The sequence below is a fragment of the Asterias amurensis genome, chromosome 20 (genome assembly GCF_032118995.1).
Source record: "Asterias amurensis chromosome 20, ASM3211899v1".
Classification (NCBI taxonomy): Eukaryota; Metazoa; Echinodermata; class Asteroidea; order Forcipulatida; family Asteriidae; genus Asterias; species Asterias amurensis.
Genome location: NC_092667.1, coordinates 13,953,239 through 13,979,982, shown reverse-complemented (window position 1 = coordinate 13,979,982; position 26,744 = coordinate 13,953,239). Strand labels below are relative to the sequence as shown.

The 26,744-nt window shown below is 39.4% G+C and overlaps 2 protein-coding genes across 2 annotated transcripts; both read left to right on the top strand.

The window, feature by feature from the left end:
• Positions 1-1,583: 1,583 nt before the first annotated feature.
• LOC139952732 (beta-2-glycoprotein 1-like) lies at positions 1,584-19,130 on the top strand. Its single transcript, XM_071951932.1, has 5 exons — positions 1,584-1,923; positions 2,492-2,683; positions 17,610-17,792; positions 18,381-18,663; positions 19,091-19,130. Exons 1-5 carry the CDS (start codon positions 1,845-1,847, stop codon positions 19,128-19,130), a joined length of 777 nt encoding a protein of 258 aa, XP_071808033.1. The 5' UTR covers positions 1,584-1,844.
• A 740-nt stretch (positions 19,131-19,870) lies between these two features.
• LOC139952728 (uncharacterized) lies at positions 19,871-25,409 on the top strand. The gene is made up of 7 exons (XM_071951928.1): positions 19,871-20,080; positions 20,461-20,601; positions 21,179-21,367; positions 21,633-21,806; positions 22,254-23,891; positions 24,321-24,405; positions 24,642-25,409. The coding sequence occupies exons 1-7, from the start codon at positions 19,948-19,950 to the stop codon at positions 24,889-24,891; spliced, it is 2,610 nt and encodes an 869-aa protein (XP_071808029.1). The 5' UTR covers positions 19,871-19,947; the 3' UTR covers positions 24,892-25,409.
• The last annotated feature ends 1,335 nt before the right edge of the window (positions 25,410-26,744 follow it).

The following is a 26,744-nucleotide window of genomic DNA, read 5'->3' as shown; positions in this document are numbered from 1 at the left end:
GCTCCTTATTGATATCGTTATCTTATAATTGCCTTCGTTCATTATTGAAATAATATATTTTTTTATCGGGTGATGTATTTTTGTAAAAGATATTTATATTTTTATACACATTAATATTTTTTGTTATACTACAGATCGTCAAGAGTGACAATACATCTCTATTCTTGTAAGATTCGATGCTGTTTTGTTGTATCCCATTTTAATAAAAGATCACTGTAAGTCTTTTAAAAAATGTGTTCGGCTTCCAACTTTTTGTTTGCAGTTTTGTTTGTAAAAGCTGTAGTTAGAACATTAGTTCATGGTGCACCATCAAAACTGTCGTCGAATAAATTGCTCTATCCTGGCCTGGTCAGTCGCGAAAATTGTGTCCTCAAGCAAGACACTTTATCCCTTTATCATAAATGCTTCTCTCCACACAGGAGTACAATAGGGTACTAGCAAGACACTTTATTGGGTTTCAGCAAGGCATTGGAGCAAGTCACTTTATCATAAATGCTTCTCTCCACACAGGAGTACAATTGGGTACCAGCAAGGCACTTTATTGGGTTTTAGCAAGGCATTGGAGCAAGTCACTTTATCATAAATGCTTCTCTCCACACAGGAGTACAATTGGGTACCAGCAAGGCACTTTATTGGGTTTCAGCAAGGCATTGGAGCAAGTCACTTTATCATAAATGCTTCTCTTCGCACAGGAGTACAATAGGGTACCAGCAAGGCACTTTATTGGGTTTTAGCAAGGCATTGGAGCAAGTCACTTTATCATAAATGCTTCTCTCCACACAGGAGTACAATTGGGTACCAGCAAGGCACTTTATTGGGTTTCAGCAAGGCATTGGAGCAAGTCACTTTATCATAAATGCTTCTCTTCGCACAGGAGTACAATAGGGTACTAGCAAGGCACTTTATTGGGTTTCAGCAAGGCATTGGAGCAAGTCACTTTATCATAAATGCTTCTCTCCGCACAGGAGTACAACGTAGATACTATCGAGTGGTGAGAGTAACGTGCGATGGACTGGCATCCTGTGCAGGGGGAATAGAAATATTCTCAATCTTTTAATGCCAATGAAACCGAATATCAACTGTTATCGTGACCACATTTTATAGCCTACCCCTGATACAGTTTATTTCTGTTCTGGCGGATTACGTGTAATAAACCAACCAGACAACAATCTATGATAACCAAATGAATAATTCCAACCTTGGTAATAGATATGACCAAATCTCCAAACAATGTCAATAAATCCACATAGATAGTGTCCAGGTTGGCTTACAGAGAACTACACTTATTTGTTTCATTCTTTGATATTATGTTTTTGGAAATGAGACGTCAAAATACTATTGTTCGTGCAATCCTGCCTGCTTATTAGCTACAGGGGCGGAAGGTAGAAAATAGGCCGGGACGCCCTACTTTAGCTGTAGTGGACAGGGGAGACCTCTCGTTATAAACTTCGATCACTACCGCGGAGTGAGTTCTCATTCCGACTCGACATTTCGAGCTCGCTCTAGTCATCGTCAGGAGACTTGGTGGTGCATGGTTCTCCAACAATCAGTAGGTACAATCAGTACTCCGGCATCACGCGATAATGTAGGGTAACGATTGGTATCTGCTTGCCAGGTACATTAAGTTCTTTTAAGAACTTGTCTGGATGACTGAGTGTTTGAAATCTTCAAAATCATCTCAGTTATTTGAACTCAATTGCCAAACTATGAATTCAAATCGTAGAAAAGTGTAACCGTTTCCAGTTGATTTGACAAGGCCGTTGGTCTTGGAGCTTCTGTGGTGGAAACGGGTTAGTGTTAATGAGATGACCACACTTCACTTGGACTTGGTTTAGGTTTTCAAGATGAGCAACCGAAGGAAACTCATGTGTATTGTTTCAGTTGTATGTGTCGTCGTTTTGTCTCAGGTGAAGTTATTTACGGGTAAGTCGCTTACACTTATTAACCTTTTTTTTTAAATTGTTTTGTTTTAATTTGTTTGTAGGGAGGGGGGTGGGGTATTGATTGAAGAAAGCAAGAGAGTCTAGGGAAAAACGAAATGTATGCTTGTATGCTTGTCACACGCTTTTAAAATATCATTTGGTATTTTTGATGTACTTTTGGTTGAAAATAAACATGTTTATAAAAATAAATAAAAATGGATTGTATGGTATTAATATTTGCCCTTTCGTTCATTTGGGAAAACGTCGGGGGGGGGGGGGCTTTTGCCACGCCGTTATAGGTTAGCTAAATAGGAAAATAAATCATTTGCGGGGTACAGTACCACAATGAATCCAAATAATTCTAGACGTTAGCTGGGCAGGTAAATGAGTCACTAAGATGTAAAAGTTGTTGGGAAATGCAAAGATGATGTTAAGTATAACCATGGTGTCAGGATTAGGTGGACTGTTTTATAAGCATTGACATAAAGCTAATGGCTTTCATAAAATAAAAATAAAAAGTTGTTTTATCCATTCTAATAATTATCAAATTAATTTCCTTTGCCATTCAGCTTCACCAGCTTGTGATTTACCTGCGGTTTTCCCACATGCTCAATGTGATCAGCTAGCCATTGGTAGTGAATCCTACTCTAACTGCTCATGTCTTCCCGGATACGAGCTTACTGGAACTACTGCAGTACCCGTAGGCCTACTGAGATGCAGTAACAACGGGTCATGGGATGGAGTGAGCCCAGTGTGTATTGGTAAGCAGAAAACCCTAGATATAAGCAAATAATAAAAGCAGTATTACTTGCTTAGTCAATTTATAATCAGAAGCATTTATATAGCGCCAAAATCCGTCTTCAAAGACGCTCAATGCGCTTTAAAGACACAGGACACTATTGGTAATTGTCAAAGACCAGTCTTCTTACTCGGTGTAATTCAACATCTATAAAATAAATACTAGTGAAAATTTGACCCCTTTGGTTGTCGAAGTTGCGAGAAAAATAATGAAAGAAGAAACACTCTTGTCACACGAAGTTGTGTGCTTTCAGATGCTTGATTTCGAGACCTAAAAAAAAAAATGTATAAATTTGAGTTCTCGAAATCAAATTCGTGGAAAATTACTTCTTTCTCGAAAATGACGTCACTTTAGATGTTTTATGCTATCAACCTCTCCCCATTACTCTATACCAAGTAAGGTTTTATGCTAATAGTTATTCTGAGCAATTACTAATAGTGTCAACTGCCTAATCAGCGCGCGGAGGATTCTGGGTGAAATCTGAAATAGTTACACAATGAACACTTTCATCTCAACTATTATCTAGGTTTTATTCAAGCAATTTAAAAATGATTTTGTTTGAAGGTTCTGTAAGTGCGATCAATAATACAAAGCAAATGAATAAATAACAGATAATGTGTGCAATTTAAAAGTTAATTAAAAATGTGAAAATAATGACAAAGTATACAATTTTATACAAGCAACCATCTTAAGAATTAAGTTTCAAATTTAAGAAGTAATCTTCAATACTTTTACGAAGTAAACAAATGAGGCAAAATGCATAAAATCTTTATGCTCTGGTGATGGTAAGCCTGACATGAAGGCTGATAATATTTTTATCATAATCAGTTTTTATGAATCCTACTTTGAATGAATTCATTTTAATTATTAGTTCGGGTCCGGAAATAATTGTACGTGCTTGAAAACAAAATCTATTCAACAGATAGGAATGTTGATGTATTCGATAATTTTTTTGTTTCAGTCGAGATCAACGATCTTGTCATGAATTTGATCAGGACATATTTTATAAACAGTTTAACAAATAATGTGCTTCTACCGTTTCTTGTAATTATTAATTTTGTTTGTGCATAAAATGTACAGCTAAAATACACCGAACAAGGGTCACTCTCAATCACAATATCTCTTATCTCATCTACGCAGGCCTGGGTCCAATTTCATAGAGGAGCTAAGCACAAAAATTTGCTTAGCATGAAATTTGTGCCTTGATAAAAGCAGGATTACCAAGCAAATTTCCACGTGATTTTCAGGATAAGCAAACAACAGTTGAATACAAGTAACAGGCAAGATGCAACAAGTGGACATTTGGTTGGTAATTCTGTTTTTATCATGGGAGAAATTGCGTGCTTAGCAAATTTTTGTGCTTAGCAGCTCTATGAAGTTGGGTCCTGATGCTTCACGGAGGCAACGAAGGCGATTGCCTTCATGCCTCTTGGTCATTGCTTTGGTGCCCTCGGTGTGACCTTTTTTTTTATAACGAAGCATACAGGCCTGCATCTATCTAGAACTGAGTCAAAAACACACTAAACTGGTGTCTCAAAGGATCACACTGTAGACGTTCCACGTCATGATGAGATTAATCAGAAAAACCAAAGATATTTCAAGTCTAAATAAAATTAGTAAATTATTAAATGTCTAGAAATTGACGAATTGTTTGTTAGAATTGATCACAGTTCCATACGCCTTGAGTCAGGATTGAAACAGTTTTAAGACACGATGATACGTCGCGATGATCGAAACATCTTATACGGCTCATAGAATTAACAAATCTCCCTCAGGATGAAACAGTTTCAAGACGTGATGCGTCGAGATAATCGAATTATCTTACGGCTCATAGAAGTAAAAGTTCCCCTCGAGTCAGGATTGAAACAGTTTCAAGACGTGATGCGTCGCGATGATCTGAACATCTTACGGCTGATAGAAGTAACAGTTCTCCTCGTACTTGATATCAGTGACGTCAGCCTCCTTGAGACTGGCATGGTTGAGCTGACAGCTCGTCTTGTTATCAGCTTGCTTCAAGAGGTTGAAGGAGCGGCAAAGAGGCTCCGCCAAGCATGCCAGACCACACCCAATGGACCTATCGGCTGGATAGCTCTTGATCTGATGGTTGAGCAGACACTGCTGTGGTACGTGAATGTAACGACGGCTTTGCTGACGGCACCCGTACGCATTTGCCGACATTTCACAAGCGACAAAATAATTGTAATGACAATAAATGTCTGCCCATTTGCCTTTTGCAATGCCTACCATTCTGACGCAGTCCTCGTTGGGCTGATTACTTTTATCGTCCCAATTTCTAAAACTCGAAGTTCCCTCATTATCCGAGCATAAGAAATTCTCGTTATCATGTCTGTAGCAGTTGATCCACAGCTGTAGCTCATCTGAACTGGTGGCGCCATATTCTCTCATCCATGCACTCATTTCTTCCCATACAAAGATCTGCTCTTCGATCGAGTTTGGAAAAACAAGACTAACTCCGGGCCAGTCACAAGCCTTCTTAGCATTGGTCCCATTCATCTTCTGAGGCAGTAAGATGTAGCAGGAGTCTTGCCAAGTCAACCAGCCGGGAGGACACGCTGCTTGGAGTGCCCGTAAGATGCTGACCATCAGAATCACAACAAAGATCACCACACGAAATGGTGTCATTTTGATTTCAATATTTTATCGTTTTCGTAGTGAAAGTTACTCGTGTTCTGGAGTACACTGAGTAATAATTTCAGTTTGCACGGCTCGTAGATTAGTCACTTGTCTTGTTTCTACACAAGAACAAAACTGCCTCGCATGGTCTTTTGTAAAAGCATCAGAACACGCTTTCTAAATTATACTCTGACCACAGCTGATTCTGATTTTGAAAATTGACAATTCAGGAACGCAATATCTTTCGATGGCAGAAATCTTGCAATGTCAACCATCCATGAGGACACACAGCTTCAGGAGTAGCCAAGACAGACACAATGAAACCAAAAAGAAATTTTCTTTAAAGAAGTCAATACTGCAGTCTTGACCACCACTCTGTGCCGATTCAGTGACGACTGTGACTCAACAAGTGAAACGTGTGGGCTTTTTAACCCAAGAATAAACGAAATATTGGTGACGCTGTTTACACGCTGTTGTTGCCTATAGAAACAATTAGTTTTTGCCTGGAAGTGTGCAATTAACCACCAAATTTATTATATTTGAAATACCAGCATGGTTCCTAATTAACCCAGTTTGCGCGGTAAGCCCATTATTTAGAGGCAAATAATCAAATTAATAGGCATATTTAAAGGGCCAATTTAACAACTTAAGAATAAGGCTTGCGTTGTTGATCCGCTGCTGTTGCCTAGAAACGAAGTATTTTTACCTGAAAGTGTGCATTTTACCGTGAGATTGATCTAATTTTACACCACCGGAGTCCCTGTGCCGAAATCCCGTACAATTAAGAAACCTTTGCCGAAGAAACGAGGCTAATTTCCTGCATTGTAAGTGAAGCGCAAAAATCCTTTGTGGTAGGGAAATAATGGACTTTAAATTTGTGGGCCAATTTAGGAAACTCGGTTTACGTCATGCCATTTTCAATTGCGCAGTTTGTGTTTCGCAACCCCTTGCCAACCGCTGAGTCTCTTCCAGCCACAAAGAGTGACGCAATAACAGAACCATAAAATCACCGGGCTTTATAAAACAAAAATATCTCATCCCTTTCTCTTGGGGGCAGGCCAATTTTTATTGACATGAATTGCAACAAGATTACAAAGCTACGTCTTGAAACACATATCCAATAACTTTGAAACTTGAAGAGTTTTCATCTTGTGAAACTGCTCTCTTGACTAATTAGTTGAAGGTGCAAAGATGATAAAGTGTGGTAAATAAGGAATAAAGCAGACATTCTTTCCATAAACATATTTTCTCTGCAAGCGCAGGTATGTCATTTAAGGTCAGTGTAAAACTAAGAAGTGGCTATAGTGTTCATCTACTAATTCAGTCAATGACTTATGTCTAATTTATAGTATTTGCTTTATGCTAAAGAATAACCAAAAGGCACATCTCAATTTCTTTCTTTTCACAAATAATTTCCAGTGATTTTTCTAAAAACCTTTCCTCTAAAGAAATCTGTAAATACTTTACAGTGCTCTTATAGTGCTTCGTGATGTCGAAAACGGTTGGAATAACGTACAGAAATGGACCCACAATAGATTAGTATTTTTATATACATTTTCGTTCCTTTAAAACGAAACTGTTCATTAATCATAAAATTGGGATTTTAAGGACAGTGACTGATCGAGCTTACAAGAAAGAAAAGTATTCAACCAGTAAAATGTTTCCTGACGTAGAACACATGCATGGCTCTATCACTCAGCTCTCTATAAACAAAACAGAAATTCCAAGTACTATAATGTAGTCCTATATAAAAAATGTCAAACCAAGAAACTGTCAAACTTATCAAGTGGAACTTGTGCTCAGTTTGCATCGATCGCGATTTTATGCAAGCCCTATGTCTTGGGTCACGATTGAAACAGTTCCAATACGTAATACGTCGAGATGATCAAATAATCTTACGGCTCAAAAAAATAACAGTTCTCCTCGAGTCAGGATTGAAACAGTTTCAAAACGTTATGCGTCGCGATGATCAGAACATCTTACGGCTCATAGAAGTAAAAGTTCTCCTTGAGTCAGGATTGAAACAGTTTCAAGACGTGATGCGTCGCGATGATCTGAACATCTTACGGCTCATAGAAGTAACAGTTCTCCTTGAGTCAGGATTGAAACAGTTTCAAGACGTAATGCGTCGCGATGATCTGAACATCTTACGGCTCATAGAAGTAACAGTTCTCCTTTAGTAAGGATTGAAACAGTTTCAAGACGTGATGCGTCGTGGTGATCTGAACATCTTACGGCTCATAAAAGTAACAGTTCTCCTCGTACTTGATATCAGTGACATCAGCCTCCTTGAGACTGGCATGGTTGAGTTGACAGCTCGTCATGTTATCAGCTTGCTTCAAGAGATTGAAGGAGCGGCAAAGAGGCTCCGCCCAGCACGCCTGACCACACCCAATGGACTCCTTGACCGGATAGCTCTTGATCTGATGGTTGAGCAGACACTGCTGTGGTACGTGAATGTAATGGCGGCTTGGCTGACGGCACCCGTACGAAAGAGCCGACATTTCACAACCGACAAAGTAATGGAGATGACAATACATGTCTGCCCACTTGCCTCCAACGTTGCCTGCCATTCTGACACAGTCGTCATTGAGCCCATTGGTTGGTTCATCGTCGTACCAATTTCTGAAACTCGAAGTTCCCTCATAACCCGAGCATAAGAAATTCTCGTTATCATGTCTGTAGCAGTTGATCCACAGCTGTAGCTCATCTGAACTGGTGGCGCCATATTCTCTCATCCATGCACTCATTTCTTCCCATACAAAGATCTGCTCTTCGATCGAGTTTGGAAAAACAAGACTAACTCCGGGCCAGTCACAAGCCTTCTTAGCATTGGTCCCATTCATCTTCTGAGGCAGTAAGATGTAGCAGGAGTCTTGCCAAGTCAACCAGCCGGGAGGACACGCTGCTTGGAGTGCCCGTAAGATGCTGACCATCAGAATCACAACAAAGATCACCACACGAAATGGTGTCATTTTGATTTCAATATTTTATCGTTTTCGTAGTGAAAGTTACTCGTGTTCTGGAGTACACTGAGTAATAATTTCAGTTTGCACGGCTCGTAGATTAGTCACTTGTCTTGTTTCTACACAAGAACAAAACTGCCTCGCATGGTCTTTTGTAAAAGCATCAGAACACGCTTTCTAAATTATACTCTGACCACAGCTGATTCTGATTTTGAAAATTGACAATTCAGGAACGCAATATCTTTCGATGGCAGAAATCTTGCAATGTCAACCATCCATGAGGACACACAGCTTCAGGAGTAGCCAAGACAGACACAATGAAACCAAAAAGAAATTTTCTTTAAAGAAGTCAATACTGCAGTCTTGACCACCACTCTGTGCCGATTCAGTGACGACTGTGACTCAACAAGTGAAACGTGTGGGCTTTTTAACCCAAGAATAAACGAAATATTGGTGACGCTGTTTACACGCTGTTGTTGCCTATAGAAACAATTAGTTTTTGCCTGGAAGTGTGCAATTAACCACCAAATTTATTATATTTGAAATACCAGCATGGTTCCTAATTAACCCAGTTTGCGTGGTAAGCCCATTATTTAGAGGCAAATAATCAAATTAATAGGCATATTTAAAGGGCCAATTTAACAACTTAAGAATAAGGCTTGCGTTGTTGATCCGCTGCTGTTGCCTAGAAACGAAGTATTTTTACCTGAAAGTGTGCATTTTACCGTGAGATTGATCTAATTTTACACCACCGGAGTCCCTGTGCCGAAATCCCGTACAATTAAGAAACCTTTGCCGAAGAAACGAGGCTAATTTCCTGCATTGTAAGTGAAGCGCAAAAATCCTTTGTGGTAGGGAAATAATGGACTTTAAATTTGTGGGCCAATTTAGGAAACTCGGTTTACGTCATGCCATTTTCAATTGCGCAGTTTGTGTTTCGCAACCCCTTGCCAACCGCTGAGTCTCTTCCAGCCACAAAGAGTGACGCAATAACAGAACCATAAAATCACCGGGCTTTATAAAACAAAAATATCTCATCCCTTTCTCTTGGGGGCAGGCCAATTTTTATTGACATGAATTGCAACAAGATTACAAAGCTACGTCTTGAAACACATATCCAATAACTTTGAAACTTGAAGAGTTTTCATCTTGTGAAACTGCTCTCTTGACTAATTAGTTGAAGGTGCAAAGATGATAAAGTGTGGTAAATAAGGAATAAAGCAGACATTCTTTCCATAAACATATTTTCTCTGCAAGCGCAGGTATGTCATTTAAGGTCAGTGTAAAACTAAGAAGTGGCTATAGTGTTCATCTACTAATTCAGTCAATGACTTATGTCTAATTTATAGTATTTGCTTTATGCTAAAGAATAACCAAAAGGCACATCTCAATTTCTTTCTTTTCACAAATAATTTCCAGTGATTTTTCTAAAAACCTTTCCTCTAAAGAAATCTGTAAATACTTTACAGTGCTCTTATAGTGCTTCGTGATGTCGAAAACGGTTGGAATAACGTACAGAAATGGACCCACAATAGATTAGTATTTTTATATACATTTTCGTTCCTTTAAAACGAAACTGTTCATTAATCATAAAATTGGGATTTTAAGGACAGTGACTGATCGAGCTTACAAGAAAGAAAAGTATTCAACCAGTAAAATGTTTCCTGACGTAGAACACATGCATGGCTCTATCACTCAGCTCTCTATAAACAAAACAGAAATTCCAAGTACTATAATGTACTCCTATATAAAAAATGTCAAACCAAGAAACTGTCAAACTTATCAAGTGGAACTTGTGCTCAGTTTGCATCGATCGCGATTTTATGCAAGCCCTATGTCTTGGGTCACGATTGAAACAGTTCCAATACGTAATACGTCGAGATGATCAAATAATCTTACGGCTCAAAAAAATAACAGTTCTCCTCGAGTCAGGATTGAAACAGTTTCAAAACGTTATGCGTCGCGATGATCAGAACATCTTACGGCTCATAGAAGTAAAAGTTCTCCTTGAGTCAGGATTGAAACAGTTTCAAGACGTGATGCGTCGCGATGATCTGAACATCTTACGGCTCATAGAAGTAACAGTTCTCCTTGAGTCAGGATTGAAACAGTTTCAAGACGTAATGCGTCGCGATGATCTGAACATCTTACGGCTCATAGAAGTAACAGTTCTCCTTTAGTAAGGATTGAAACAGTTTCAAGACGTGATGCGTCGTGGTGATCTGAACATCTTACGGCTCATAAAAGTAACAGTTCTCCTCGTACTTGATATCAGTGACATCAGCCTCCTTGAGACTGGCATGGTTGAGTTGACAGCTCGTCATGTTATCAGCTTGCTTCAAGAGATTGAAGGAGCGGCAAAGAGGCTCCGCCCAGCACGCCTGACCACACCCAATGGACTCCTTGACCGGATAGCTCTTGATCTGATGGTTGAGCAGACACTGCTGTGGTACGTGAATGTAATGGCGGCTTGGCTGACGGCACCCGTACGAAAGAGCCGACATTTCACAACCGACAAAGTAATGGAGATGACAATACATGTCTGCCCACTTGCCTCCAACGTTGCCTGCCATTCTGACACAGTCGTCATTGAGCCCATTGGTTGGTTCATCGTCGTACCAATTTCTGAAACTCGAAGTTCCCTCATAACCCGAGCATGTGAAAGGTTCGTTATCTTGTCTGTAGCAGTTGATCCACAGCTGCAGCTCATCTGCACTTTGGACGCCTAACTCTCTCATCCATGTACTCATTTCTTCCCATAAAAAGATGTGTTCTTACATCGAGTTTGGGAAAGTAAGACTATATCCATGCTGGTCGCAAGCCATCTGAGCATTGGTCCCATTCATCTTCTGATGCAGTAAGATGTAGCAGGAGTCTTGCCAAGTCAACCAGCCGGGAGGACAGGCGGCTTGGAGAACCCGTAAGATGCTGATGATCAATAGCGTAAGAGACACCATCTCGCAATAACTAAATGGCGACACTTTTTTTCAAACTTGAAGTATCAAAAGGCACTTCTTAGCGGTTGAAGTGAACAGCTTTTGAAATTTTTCCTTCTGAATCTATCTGTAAAAGCTTCCTGTTAACTCTTCAGTTCAGTCTGCAACAACGTAACTTTAGCATTTGAGATCTTTGGTAAAAATAGAAGTGTTGCTTGGAGATGGACGATCAAAATAACTACATAATTAACATTGCCGCTCTATATCGATTTTGATTATTATTTCCTCTTCAAAATCAAGGTTGATCAATAAAAACTGACAATGGCTCTCGTCTCTTGGCGTTGGGTATTAAATTATCCTTCTGGAGATTTGTTCAACCTTTTTTATATAGATTTTTGAAATGAGTCTAAGCGTATCTGTTGATAGTTATGAAATGTAACGAGAAGGATAAACGTTACCAAAGGAACCTTGGCCACTGCAAAAATGCTTGTTCCTTCCAACGCGTTGCATTTTGTAACAATTCGCAACCTTGCTAAAATCCAGCAATGAACCCTTACTAAATTGCTCTTGCGTAATAAGGGCTTCATACAACTTAAATTTACACTCACGCTTAAATGTGGACCCGAGAAAATCGCTTAAAGCCATTATACACTTTCGGTAAACAGTATTGGCCAAGTCCCACACTTCGTCTATCACAACTTAAATATAAAACAACAAACCTGTGAAAATTTAGGCTCAATCGGTCATCAGAGTCGGGAGAAAATAACGGGAAAACCCACTCTTGTTTCCGCGCGTTTCGCCGTGTCATGACATGTGTTGAAAATAAATCCGTAATTCTCGATAACGAGAATTTATATTGTTTTACCGTTTTCTCAAAAAGTAAAGCATTTCATGGACTAATATTTCAAGAAAGTCTTTCACCATTACCTTCTGGTAAACCCTGTAAATTATTTGTAAATCTGTTAAATTTTTTTTCTGTACCGAAAGGGTCCAATGGCTTTAAAAACAAAAAATATTTTGAGAATTTAGAATGTAATCACATCTTCTAAAAGACAACAAAGGTATATGCAATTTTATACAAGCAACTATTTATAAATAACTTTCAAATTTTTGAGAAAACACTTCTTCCAATCAATGGAAACAAAAACGAGGCAAATGTATAAAATCTGTGTTTTTTGGTGATGATAATGTGTAGGCGGAGTTCGAAATCTAACTAATTTTGCTATTATTAATAATTAATCCTATGAAATGATGATCTGAACATCTTACGGCTCGTAAAAGTAACAGTTCTCCCTGGGTCAGGATTGAAACAGTTTCAATACGTGATGCGTCGCGATGATCTGAACATCTTACGGCTCATAGAAGTAACAGTTTTCCTCGTACTTGATATCAGTGACGTCAGCATCCTTACGACTGGCATGGTTGAGCTGACAGATCGGCTTGATGCCATCTTGCTTCAAGAGATTGAAGGAGCGACAGAGAGGCTCCGCCCAGCATGCCTGACCACACCCAATGGACTCCTTGACCGGATAGCTCTTGATCTGATGGTTGAGCAGACACTGCTGTGGTACGTGAGTGTAACGGCGGCTTGGCTGACGGCACCCGTACGCAAGAGCCGACATTTCACAAGCGACAAAATAATTGTTAGTACATACTATGTCTGCCCAATTGCCTCCTACACTGCCTACCATTCTTGCGCAGTATTCGTTAGCCTTATTACTTTTATCGTCCCAGTTTCTGAAATTTGAAGTTCCTTCATAATCCGAGCAAGTGAAAAGCTGCTCGTGATCTTGTCTGTAGCAGTTAATCCACAGCTGCAGCTCATCGTCCGAACTGGCGCCTAATTCTGTCATCCATGTACTCATTTCTTCCCATACAAAGTCTTGTTCTTCCATCGAGTTTGGGAAAACAAGACTTACTCCGGGCCGGTCGCAAGCCTTCTTAGCATCAATCCAATTCATCTTCTCAGGCAGTAAGATGTAGCAAGAGTCTTGCCAAGTCAACCAGCCGGGAGGACAGGCGGCTTGGAGAACCCGTAAGATGCAGACCATCAAAATAATCATCTCGCAAACGCCAACTACAAACGCCATCTTAATATGATTTGGAATCGAAATTACTCGTTGAAAGTGAAAAACTTTAGGGTATGGTAGTATGAGTTTTACGGTTAAATCAGGTCTTGTTTCTATCAAGATCAGAAAGCTAGTGTCTGGTTAGAGCTCACCATAAAGTCGTCTGTTCAGTCCAGCAGTAAGAAAAATAGTGGAGAAAAATAGATAGATGTTTTGGTAAACACCGAGCCGTTGCTTGGCGATGAAAAGATAAAGATATTATTTATTTCATGTTTCTTCCGTTCACTGATGGCTTGACTCTCCATTTCCTATTATTTTCGGATTAGGACCGCGGCTTTAATCCGAACGTCAAGGTTGAAGAACAAACAACTCGGTCAATTATTGATATTTTTATTTTTTTTCTGATTCACTTTTCACTTGACGTCACTTTGTTTTTAGTGATATCTTTTAGTGTCCATGTTTTAAAATGAATCAAAAATTAATTTGGTCAGTTTGTCAAACATGCTTTTGAAATTGTTGTGTTTAGATATTAATTTGAAGTGCCTTGGGCGAGTTGTAGTCGGATTCCGCCGGTACAAACACAAAAATCTGGTGTTTTTTGCCTTTAATTGGTTCAATTTTGTCAAGCCTACACTTAACTGTCGATTCGTTATGAATCTACACTTAAGTGTAGATTCTATTGTAGACTGTACACTTAAGTGTAGATTCGTAACACAATCTACAGTTGAGCGTAACATTATATTCATTAGTAGAGTTCAACTTGAAAGTTACTGTCTTTCCAAAATGAAGCATAGCATGAAGTGCAACAACAGATTGACTAGCTGACTATTATGTTATCTTTCAATTTACAAAAAAAAAATCCAGTATAGAAAAATCACTTGAGTAACACAATTTATTGTTAGCTGCGCAAACTGACGTTGTACTCGATAATGATGCAAGCACTAAATAGTGCCTCTAATAACAGCGCCTTTATACTTTGTAAAGTAATTATAAAATGTGACCAACCGTCGTTTGTTAACGTATACGAAACTAGATAGACCAACTATTGAGAAACGCATGCGGTTCATTGAAACTGTTATTATAACCAATGGGGAAAATAGTTAAGTCAGAGAGTAGACTCTAAAGTGTAGATTCGTGAAAACAATGTACTCGCTTTCGGCTCGTACATGATATTCACGAATCTACACTTTCTCGTCCATTCTCTTTAACAGAGCCTCCATTGCCCCCCCCCCCCCCCCACAGTGTTTTTAGTTCGCCCTCTAGCGTTGTCTATACGGCAGGCAGTGTAGTGACGTATACATGCAATGCTGGTTGTATAGGCAATGGATCGTGGAGTGAGGCCAGTCTTTTATAATTTCTGAATTACGTGTGACGTCACAACTAATCATCTTAAGGTTCATTCACTTTTTTCTCCTGCTCTGTGACATCGTATAATTATATTAACCCCCCCCCCCCAAAAAAAAAAAGACATTAACGGTATGCAATTTTATACAAGCAACCACTTTTATTTAACTTTCTTATTCGTGGGGTATCACTTCTACCAAGCAATGAAAATAAAAACGAGGCAAAATGTATAAAATCTGTATGCTCTGGTGATGCTAATAAGGAGGCGGAGTTCCCAATCTTAATCATTTTTGGTTTTCATTATAAATTATGAAATTTACTTTAAACTAATTTTAATTTGTTGAAATCCCCCCCCCCCTAAATTTTTTTTTTCTTGTTTCGAAACAAAACCCATAAGCTAGGAATGTTGAAGCACTGCAATGAATTATTCGTTGCTTTGGTCCAGTAAGACCGGGGAGGTCATGATTTTGATTAAGGAACACAAACTGTTTGATTAAAGGCACTGGTCACTATTGGCATTTACTCAAAATAATTGTTAGCATAAAAACTTACTTCGGTTGCGAGTAGAACAAAAACGGCTCCCTTTGAAATATTATTGTAGTTTTTGAGAAAGAAGTAATTTCTCACTAATTTGAATTGAAATCAAGCATCTGATGAAAGCACAAAACTTCGTGTGACAAGGGTGTTTCTTCTTCCATTATTATCTCGCAACTTCGATGACAAATTGAGTTCAAATTTCCACAGGTTTGTAATTTTGTGCATACACCAAGTGAGGAAACACGACATTTTCTTAAGGTGTTCAGTGTCTTTACGTAATAAAATGCGCTGCTTTTTCTTGTATGTAGTTAGTAGTTTAGTTTGGTCATAAAAAATACAGTTACACACCAGAACAAGTGTTATCTATTTACCACAATATCTCTAAATTCATTTACACATTTATTTTTACATCGATCTAGAACTGAACTAAAACACACACAATGCTATCCAATTGTCTAGTTGACTCGAACTGCAGGGGTTCGTCGTCAAGAAAATAGTAAAACCATTTACATGTCTAGAAATTTACGAACTATAGTTATGTTATTATCAGTTAGATTGGACAATCCTGATTCAGGATTGAAACAGTTTCGAGACGTGATGCGTCGCGATGATCTGAACATCTTACGGCTCAAAGTAGTAACGGTTCTCACTGACTCAGGACTTGAAACAGTTTCAAGACGTGATGCGGCGCAATGATCTGAACATCTTACGGCTCATCATAGAAGTAACAGTTCTCCTCGAACTTGATATCAGTGACATCAGCCTGCTTACGACTGCCATGGTTGGGGTGACACCTGATGTTGTTATCAGCTTGCTTCCGGAGATTGAAGGAGCGGCAGAGAGGCTCCGCCCAGCACGCCAGACCACACCCATTGGACTCCTTGACCGGATAGCTCTTGATCTGATGGTTGAGCAGACACTGCTGTGGTACGTGAATGTAACGGCGGCTTGGCTGACGGCACCTGTACGCAAGAGCCGACATTTCACAAGCAACAAAATAACTGTTAGTACATACTTTGGTCTGCCCACTTGCCTCCTACACTGCCTGCCATTCTTGCGCAGTATTCGTTAGGCTCATTACTTTTATCGTCCCAGTTTCTGAAACTCGAAGTTCCCTCATAATCCGAGCAAGTGAAAGGCTGCTCGTGATCTTGTCTGTAGCAGTTGATCCACAGCTGCAGCTCACCCGAACTGGCGCCTAATTCTCTCATCCATGCACTCATTTCTTCCCATAAAAAATTGTGTTCTTCCATCGAATTTGGGAAAACAAGACTTACTCCGGGCCGGTCACAAGCCTTCTTAGCATCAATCCCATTCATCTTCTGAGGCAGTAAGATGTAGCAAGAGTCTTGCCAAGTTAACCAGCCGGGAGGACAGGCGGCTTGGAGAACCCGTAAGATGCAGACCAACAAAATAATCATCTCGCAAACGCCAAGTGTCGCCATCTTAATATTATTTGGAACCACCATTAATCGTTGACAGTGGAAATATCTTGGGTATGGCAGTATTACGAGTTTGAAATAATCAAAGATTTCGGTTACATCAAGTCTTTCTGATTTCTGATTATAAGAGCTCAGCATAAAGTCGTCTGTTCAGTCCAGCTGTAAGACAAATTGTGGCGAACTGGATGCTTGGTAAACACCGAATCCTTCCTTAATAAAGCAAATACAGAAAATCATTTATTTCAAGTACTTTCCGTTCATTGATCGTCTCGACCCCGCCACTTTAATTATTTTCAAATTAGGACCGACTATTCTGAAAGTCGAGGTTAATAGACAAACAATACGGTCGTGAATATTTTTTCTGATTCATTTTTTCACATGACGTCATCACTATTTCTGTTGCTGTGATTTAAAAATATTTTGCTCAAAGAATAATTTCAATATAAACCACAAGGGGAACCTTTTGCGTTGTTCTACCCCAAAGTTATTAACTTATTACCCAGTCAGTTTCCCTTGTGGTTTATATTGATATCTAAAACAAAAAGTCAAATGGAGATCCCCTGGTTGATGTTACCCAGGTTGTTTGGTAATTAAGGTGCGGTCCTTGTCAGTCTACAGTAGTATTAGGGTTCTGACTGGCACCCAAACGAAGATATTAACAGCAATTTTTAATAGGCAGACCGCCAACAGGGATATATAGCCTTAGAGGTCGTTGGTTCGAGTCCCACTCTAGTAAACTTTTCTTTGTTCAACCCCAGAATCTGAAAATAAGTTGGTAAATTTTTCAAACTTGAGGCGGTACAATTTTGTTATTTTTTTTTATCTATTTGGCTTTTGGTTTAATGTTGTAATGCCTACTGCATGCCCTTTTAACACAGAAGGGGTGGGGGGTGGGGGGGGGGGGTTGAAAATAGATAGAACATGTTTTTAAAACTGTTTTGATTATCCTTTTTTATTCAGAGGTGAGTTGCCCAGATCCTCCAGTGCCCCCACACAGTGTTCTTAGCACGCCCTCTAGCGTTGTCTATACGGCAGGCAGTGTAGTGACGTATGCATGCAATGCTGGCTATGGAGTTGAAGGAGATACCACAAGTACCTGTAATGCCAATGAATCATGGAGTGAGCTTAGCCTCTACTGTAGACGTAAGAACAATCGTTTCATGAGTTCTCAAAAAGGATGTTTTAATCTACTGAAATCGTTCACTGTATTAAAAAACAAAAAGGGTTTTGATTTTCTGTGAACTCACTTCAATCTGTGGATACCAGTAGTATAGATTCAAGTCCCTATCCCTCGGCACGGCACTGGTTAGGAGAGTTTTTTGACGTTGGGTATTCAATGGGACTGAAAATAAAAGGATTCTCACGGAATTTGGACTTGAGTCAAGTGTAATTAGTGTCAGGCTTGGGATCATTCGTGACATAGGCTTGTTTTTTAATTGTTCCTCCTGTGGTTCTTTCCACAGACATAAAGTTGTTTATGTCTGTGTTTTTTTTCTTCATAATGGGTATTGTTTTTGCGAAGTTCTGGATTTGCTTTTGATTTACTACTGTGTGGTTCTTCAAGCCCCTTGTGTGCAATTTCCAGTTTTGATAATATTTACATCAGTGGCAGAGATCTGGTTGTACACTTATTTAAACTAAATCTTATACTTCAATACATAAAACAATCGAACGTTTCCAAAAAAAAACAAGGAAATTCTTTAAGATGGCGTCAATGTTGTTATTACTCAGCCCCATGTCCCACCGACAGTCTCCAATACCAGACGAGTTGCTTCTTCATCAAGGAAGACGAGTTGCTCGGATGGGACTTCGCTAGGCTAAAGTGTGAGGAGACGTCCGGACATTCACTGGTCAAAATCGACAGCGTGGGTTTGCAATCATTCCTCGAGGTAGAATTACTGAAGAGGACGAGCAGTAGTGATTTCTGGATTGGTGGCAAAGAGGCAAGACCATGGGTGTGGGAGAACAGTAAGTTTAAGCTCTGCTACGTGGACCGCTGTCAACACATGCTAAGGTTTCCCTGTTATATTCTATTTTATACTACTATATTTTACACTATTCATATATCTTAACCACATCGTTCACACTGGGCTAAACTTCATAAAGCCCGTGAGCACAATAAAACTTGCTAAGCACAGAATAATCATTATTAAGTATTTCTGAAATTATAAAATCATATAATAAACAATTATAATAAGATATTATACAAAATTATATATAATGAATAGGGTAGATGGCCTTAGCTTTCGATCCAATCCGGACCTTCTTCAGAGGAGAATAGGGTAGATGGCCTTAGCTTTCGATCCAATCCGGACCTTCTTCAGAGAAATTATATATCATATATATATAGCTTTATCCTATATATAGCTATATATATATACAGCTTTGATATATATGGCCAGGAAGTGACCCCCCACTATTATTTCTTTCTCTCATTTTAGGCAAACAGTTCCCAAACTTCTTACCCTGGGCTCCTGGTGAACCTAACAACCTGGGAACTGAACAATGCATCCATCTCAGCTCATTCACCGACGCAAACGGCAACTCACATGGCTACCAATGGAATGACGTCAACTGCGCATCTAGTATGAATGCTATATGCCAATTCAGTGAGTTTTATAATTCAATTCACTTTCAATTCAAACTCACATTTATTTCCATAGGTCATGAAAACAGTACAAAGCCAAAACACTAATTTCTGAAGGAGTAACCAAAAGGCAAGGCTATTTTACAAGGCAGAGATGAATAAAAAAAAGTAATACAAAACCTATATAAAGGCCGAGCAAAAAAAAAAAAAAAAAAATACAAAATAATCGTCCGGAATTCCTAAAATAAAAACACAAAAAGTGTGGGGGGGGGGGAGGGGGACATTTATCTTTATTATTTTTAAAGGAACACGTTGCCTTGGTCCGGACGAGTTGGTCTATAAAAAGCGTTTGAAACCGTTTGTTATGAAATGTATATGGTTAGAAAAATCTTTTAAAAGTAGAATATAATATTGTGTAGATCATTGTATTCTACTTTTACATCATCTTTCTAACCATATGCATTTTATCACAAACGGTCACAAAACAATTTTCAAAGACCAACTCGACCGATTCAAGGCAACGTGTTCCTTTAAATAACTTGCTTTCATCTTCCTACAACTTCAATAATTTCAACAGGCTCTATGTGCGAAATCGCATCTCTAGACAATTACAGCCAGTACGACTACCGTGGTTTCTGCCTCGTTTTTATCGACAGTTCAAGAACGTGGTCGAGCGCCCTGAGTCTGTGCACAAATCACGGCGGATGGTTGATGGAAATCCAGGACCAGAACGCTCAAGATTTTCTCGTGGACACGTTGAACAGTGACTTTGCAAAGGCGCAATGGTGGATCGGGGCTAAGGTTGATGAGACGGTCACTGAACGAGCATGGCGATGGGTTGATGGTAAGATTTATATTTTTATTTTAACTAACAATTTTTTGTCTCTTCTTTTTCAAGGCACTAGACACTTTTGGTTATTGTCACAGACCATTGTTCTCAATGGGTGTATTTCAAACAGATGCATAAAAAACAGCTTTCAGTCGTCAACCGTAATCAATTCAAGAAGAAAAGCGCGCCATCTGTCGATTTATCACCCTACGTACGTTACGTTACGTTACGTTACGTTACGTAAAGTAACGTTACGAGTATGAGATATTGAATTCTCGGACAAAGACTAGGAATGACAAGCTTCAATTTCTCTCCTGATCTAAGTTTGTGTATATCTATCTAATCTCCTTTTTGTTTTCTCATAACGATGTTTTTCCCCCTCATAATTGTCTTAGACGACTTAGTTACCGTGCCAGGATGGTTCCCGGGCGAACCCAATTCGGAACAAGAAACCTGTATGGAATCACCCTATGTTACCAGCTATAAGTGGAACAACCAGGAATGCGTCCAGGAAAACCACTTCATTTGTCGCTATGGTGAGAGCATCTTCTTCATCGTTGACTCCTTTTGGGCTCCTTTGACCCGAGTCCGATTTGATGACTCTACTTTAATACCGCGGAATTTTGCGCTTACGTTCCGTAGAATGGTGTGCTTTACCCCGTGATTCTCTTGAATGAAGTAATTTTCCACGAATTTGATTTCGAGACCTCAGAATTAGATTTTGAGGTCTCGAAGTCAATCATCTGAAAGCACACAACTTCGTGTGACAAGGGTGTGTTTTCTTTCATAGTTATCTCGCAACTTCGACGACCATTAAAAATTGAGCTAAAATTTTCACAGGTTTGTTACGTTATGCATTTGTTGAGATACAATAAGTGAAAAGACTGGTCTTTGACAATTACCATAGTGTCCATTGTCTTTAACACAATGCAGAAACCCCGAAATTGTACGAAATTCCTCCATAACGAATTGTGTCTCGAGATGAAAAGGGGTACGAATTGTCCAAGGTACGAAGTGTCCAAAGTCACATCGTACCTTGCAAAAGGTATGAATCAGGAAAAACATACACCAGCCCAAACTTCCCATAACCTTGACCTATCATTCTGTCCACAGATATCCCTCACACTGCGTGTGGTGACCCAGGTCAACCGTTACACGGACATAGGACGGCAGATAATGGCACTTTCAACGTAGATGGCGTAGTTGTGTTCGGGTGTGACGACGGGTACGAACTAGAAGGGTCTGCGACTAGGACGTGTCTGTTGAGTGGACAATGGAGTGGGGAGAAAACCACCTGCAGAGGTATAGTTTTAATGAAAGTTGTGAACAATGTATTGTTGGTGTTGTGTTGTTGCTATTGTTGTTGTTGTTGTTCTTGTTTTTGTTGCTGCTTTTGGTGATGTTGTTTTTTTTTTTTTTGTTGTTGCTATTGTTGATGTTGCTGTAGTCGTCGTTGTCGTTATCGTCGTCGTCGTCGTCGTTGTCGTGGGATTTTCCTTGACGGGAAGATCATCTAAACAAACAGTGTTAATTTTTCTAGTTTATAATTGTCTGAATTTATTCTCAGTCATTTCTTGCAGTCAACCGTCACCCATACCGAATGCTGACGTCACAGTTGTCTCCAGCGAGTACAGGGGAGTAGCCATCTTGTCATGCGCAGAAGGGTACCAACCAGAGGGCGATGAACTCATTGTATGTTTACACAGCGCCTTGTGGAGTCCGACCAACTTCTCGTGCACTGGTAACTTTTACATTTTTCGTTTTGCATTTTTAAGTCACGGTTAATGATAAGGTACAAACTAACGCCAGAGTAGTTCACACTAAAGATTCACTGATCAGTCATGACTGCTTTCCGGGTGCCAGGCTGACCACCAGGAAATTGGTTTGAAAATGTGAGCTTTACTTGGGTTCTGCGTCAGTTCGACCCATTCATGGGTCTTTTTGACACTAATTCCGGGTCATCTGACCCAGAAAAGTGCCAGGCCCAACGTGAACCGGACCCACGTCAATTAGTCTGCTCTACAGTTAGTGTACGAGGTTGTTTAGAAAGATACTTCAAATTGCCAGCCATCAAATTGATAAAATCACACTAGTTTTTAATGTAAAAATACCCAAGACAAGATCAAACTGTATGGCGAATTATTCATTTACTTATGATTAAATAATTATTTGTTCTTCCTGTATTCAGAAATTCTGATGACGACAAACGAAGCCATTACAGCTATGCTATCACCTGACATCATTACTATTAACAACGAGCCATCAGTAACTACGGATTTAACAAATGCACCAACTCTCTTTACAACTGCGCCGTCGAAGACAAGCAGCGGTGTTGATGAGACTACACTCAACACATGGACAACATCTACAGTTGTCTCGACGACCGTTGACGAAGCTTCAACTGAACTCCAGACCACACACATTCATTCAAGGGAGTCTCCAACTACAGTGTCAACATCGTCTGATTCAACTACTTTTGGAGTTGAATCAACTACATCCACTACATCGGATGATGTTATTAGTGGAACTAGCCAACTACAAACTTCAGATTATGTTTCGTCGTCCTCTGACACTGTGTCAACATCGTCACACTACGACCAAACGGAGTCAACTACTTTTGGAGTTGAATCAACTACATCCACTACATCGGATGATGTTATTAGTGGAACTAGCCACCTACAAACTTCAGATTATGTTTCGTCTTCCTCTGACACCGTGTCAACATCGCCACACTACGACCAAACGGATTCAACTACTTTTGGAGTTGAATCATCTACATCAACAACATCGGATGATGTTATTAGTGGAACGAGCCACCTACAAACTTCATATTATGTTTCGTCTTCCTCTGACACCGTGTCAACATCGTCACACTACGACCAAACGGATTCAACTACTTTTGGAGTTGAATCAACTACATCAACAACATCGGATGTTATTAGTGGAACCAGTCAACTACAAACTTCAGATTATGTGTCTTCCGCCTCAGACACTGTGTCAACATCGTCACACTACGACCAAACGGAGTCAACTACTTTTGGAGTTGACTCAACTACATCAACTACATCTGATGATGTTATTAGTGCAACTTCAGATTATGTTTCGTCGGCCTTAGACACTGTGTCAACATCGTCACACTACGACCAAACGGATTCAACTACTTTTGGAGTTGAATCAACTACATCAACAGCATCGGATGATGTTAATAGTGGAACTAGCCAACAACAAACTTCAGATTATGTTTCTTCGGCTTCAGACACTGTGTCAACATCGTCACACTACGACCAAACGGAGTCAACTACTTTTGGAGTTGACTCAACTACATCCATTACAGCGGTGGTTGTTAGTGGAACTAGCCAACAAAAAACCTCAGATTATGTTTCGTCGGTTTCAGATATAGTGTCAACATCGTCACACTACGACCCAACTACATCAACAACATCGGATGATGTTCATAGTGGAGCTACCGAACTACAAACTTCAGACTATGTTTCTTCGGCTTCAGCTATACTATCAACATCGTTACACTACGACCAAACCGATTCAGCTACTTTTGGAGTTGACTCTACTACATCAACTACATCGGTGGTTGTTAGTGGAACTAGCCAACAACAAACATCAGCTTTTGTTTCGTCGGCTTCAGATAGTGTATCAACATCGTTACACTACGACCAGAAATCTACTACTTTTGGAGTTGACTCAACTGCACCAGATGATGTTATTAGTGGAACTAGCCCAACACTAACTTCAGATTATGTTTCGTTGGCATCAGAAGGTGCGACGTCCAGCCTAGTTTCAAATGCACCGAGTATTTTTGACAAAATGAGTGAGTATAAAATAGATAAGTCTTCGATAGGCTTAGTCAAGTTAAACCATAGACAGTTTCGTTATATACTACATCTAAAAGGTGTACTGTATTAGTGTGCGACATGCACAAGTCTACTCTGGTTGTGACGTCAGGTAGTCCACCCTCTGAGCGCCGCCATGTTTTTTGTTGAAGTTAACATGGCAGTGACACGCAAGGTAGCTCAGCTCACAGGAGTCTTAAATTAAAAATACTATCATATGAGTAGTATAGTTACAGATATAGGAGTAGTTTACTTTATACAGTAGGATATCTTTTAAACTTCAATGCACACAAAAATGCAGAAACAATTTATATTTCTTCGAAGTTCAAACTTTAACATTTGATATTTATTTGTTATTTTTTATCTGAGGCAAATAACGAACATTGTTTATTCTTTTATTTTTCCAGCCGTTGTTGCATCTTTAAGTTTGATGACGTTCTTTGTAGTGGTGCTGTGCGTTCTCCTATTGATGCTCTTCTGCCACAGTAAAAGGTTAAAATATATCAACCTCTTTCTCTCCTTTGTTCATATGTATCATTTATTCCCTTTATGAGAAAAGGCAATGTATAAAACATACACTATTTAATATTTCTCCATGATAATGTTAGAGCTCATTGCACAAAAACAATAATGACGTTCATTTTTTGAAGAAAAAAAGTAAGCAATTTGAATATAAAAATCGGTAAAAAATATTTATAAATATTTTGTATTTATTTTTATTTTTATAGTTCAGTTAACAAGATCTACCCAACGCAGGATACTGAAATGATGGATATAATATCACGTGCGCTCTCAGAAAACAATGCACTATCTGAAGAAGTTGTACCTAAGGAGTTAATAGGAACGAAAGGTGGTTACCAGCAGCGGGCATCAGCAGGCACCCTACCGGAAAACGGAGCCACGTCACCGGGGAGGCGACTCGAATCTCCCGGTAGAAACGGAAAGCAGAATACCCCTCAACAGGCATGGGTTGCATAAATACATACCCTTAGCAACGAGAGTGGTTTATTGTACAATATTATTAACTAATATGCATTTTTGTATATACATACCGAAAGGATATGGAACTGATTTTGGGGTGAACTATAAGAAAAATGTGTGATAGGGAAATCTGTTCTCGTGGGAATTTTAATAACATGGGCTGGAGGAGGATGGTTCAAAAGAGGGTGCTATCATAAGAGTTGTTTTTGTACAGTTAGCCGACTGCATTTTGTCTGCACCACCACTGTCGTGTAATACTTTTCAATGGGGAAATTTTTGTCTTTCTAAGTCGATTCGAAAAAAAAGAACCCTTAACAAGAAAGCAGGGCATTTTTTAGGATGGCAATTTCCAATATCCGGGAATGTCCTGGGGTAGAAAGATGACATTTCTCCCTCAAATAATTTGAATCTGCGAACCTTTTTTAGGCATCTGAAAGCACACAATTTAATTGTGCAAACAAGTGTTTTTTTCTTTCATAATTTTTTTTGCAAATTTGATAGCCAATTGAGCCAAATGTTCACAGACTTGTTATTTTTATACATTAATTTTCTTGTTTGAATACACCAAGTGAGACTACTGTTCTTTGACAATTTTATCAAACGTGTCCAGTGGCTTGAAGACTAACTGTCAATTGTACCATTGATTTGTAATGTGGCGTCACACTTTGCTTAGCTGATTCAAAGTTAAGATCGAACCTTAATTAGCTGTCTGATGTGAAATCGGCCTCTCGATTATAGACATATCTTAAACTGCACGAGGTTGTTTTCGAGAAGGGCATTACAACCATAAATCTATGAATACCGCCCTCTATTGGAGTTTCATTGATAATTTTTTTCAACGATCAAAATATTGTTATCAAAAAGGCACTTTGTTGTAGAAGCCATACTCACATTACCATATAAGGTCATTAAATGGAAGTTATATATATACAACTTTTTTGTGAAGTTAGCTATACTACACATTGTGTACAAGATAGCGCTCGATCTACAAACCCAAGTCGAGTAGAACCATAAAATTAGAATTAATTAAATAAAACTAAACACAAGAAACTTTCGTTAGTGTTGGGACATTCTTGTCATCACACCCTCAAGTGAATTGCCCCCCTTTATGTGTTACTTTAGATGTGTTGTTTTTGTTTGCTTTGATCGCGGTATGTAGCCATTCCTATGGTGGCCCTGAAGGGACATCGCATATCGCAAACGTGTGCGCATACGTATGCAATGTCGTGAAACAATTCGCAAACATGTGCGCACACGAATGCAATGTCGTGAAACAATTCGCGAATATGTGCGCACACGTATGCAATGTCGTGAAACAATTCGCAAATATGTGCGCACACGTATGCAATGTCGTGAAACAATTCGCGAATATGTGCGCACACGAATGCAATGTCGTGAAACAATTCGCGAATATGTGCGCACACGTCTGCGAATATTATTTGCGATGTCGTGAATTTTATTGCATACCATGTTGCATACCTTTGAATAAAATGTCTAATGATCTGGGGGGTTTCTTTCCAACAGTGAGATAAGCGGTAGTCATTGCAGCAGTAGTCTTTGTTGTGAGGCAAGCGAGACGTGTGGTCGTCCTTGGCCTGGTGCCAAGTTCCTGGGTACACACATGCTTTACAGAGGGAGCCTGCTGTAGCGCCACAGTACTCCCTAGATCGGTAACAAATTATCCACAACTATGACATCATCCTAATGGTATGCAACATAGTATGCAATAAAATTCACGACATTGCAAAACAAATCGCACTCGTGTGCGCACATATTCACGATTTGGTTCACGAAATTGCATACGTGTGCGCACATATTCACGATTTGGTTCACGAGATTGCATACGTGTG

Excerpts from the sequence above, each read along its gene's own strand:
- LOC139952732 (XM_071951932.1), top strand. The coding sequence starts at position 1,845 with ATGAGCAACCGAAGGAAACTCATGTGTATTGTTTCAGTTGTATGTGTC. Across the intron at positions 1,924-2,491 it reads TCAGGTGAAGTTATTTACGG|CTTCACCAGCTTGTGATTTA; the intron begins GTAAGTCGCTTA and ends TTTGCCATTCAG. Across the intron at positions 17,793-18,380 it reads GCTTAGCCTCTACTGTAGAC|CCCCATGTCCCACCGACAGT; the intron begins GTAAGAACAATC and ends GTTATTACTCAG.
- LOC139952728 (XM_071951928.1), top strand. The coding sequence starts at position 19,948 with ATGGAAATCCAGGACCAGAACGCTCAAGATTTTCTCGTGGACACGTTG. Across the intron at positions 21,368-21,632 it reads GGAGAAAACCACCTGCAGAG|TCATTTCTTGCAGTCAACCG; the intron begins GTATAGTTTTAA and ends ATTTATTCTCAG. Across the intron at positions 23,892-24,320 it reads GAGTATTTTTGACAAAATGA|CCGTTGTTGCATCTTTAAGT; the intron begins GTGAGTATAAAA and ends TTATTTTTCCAG.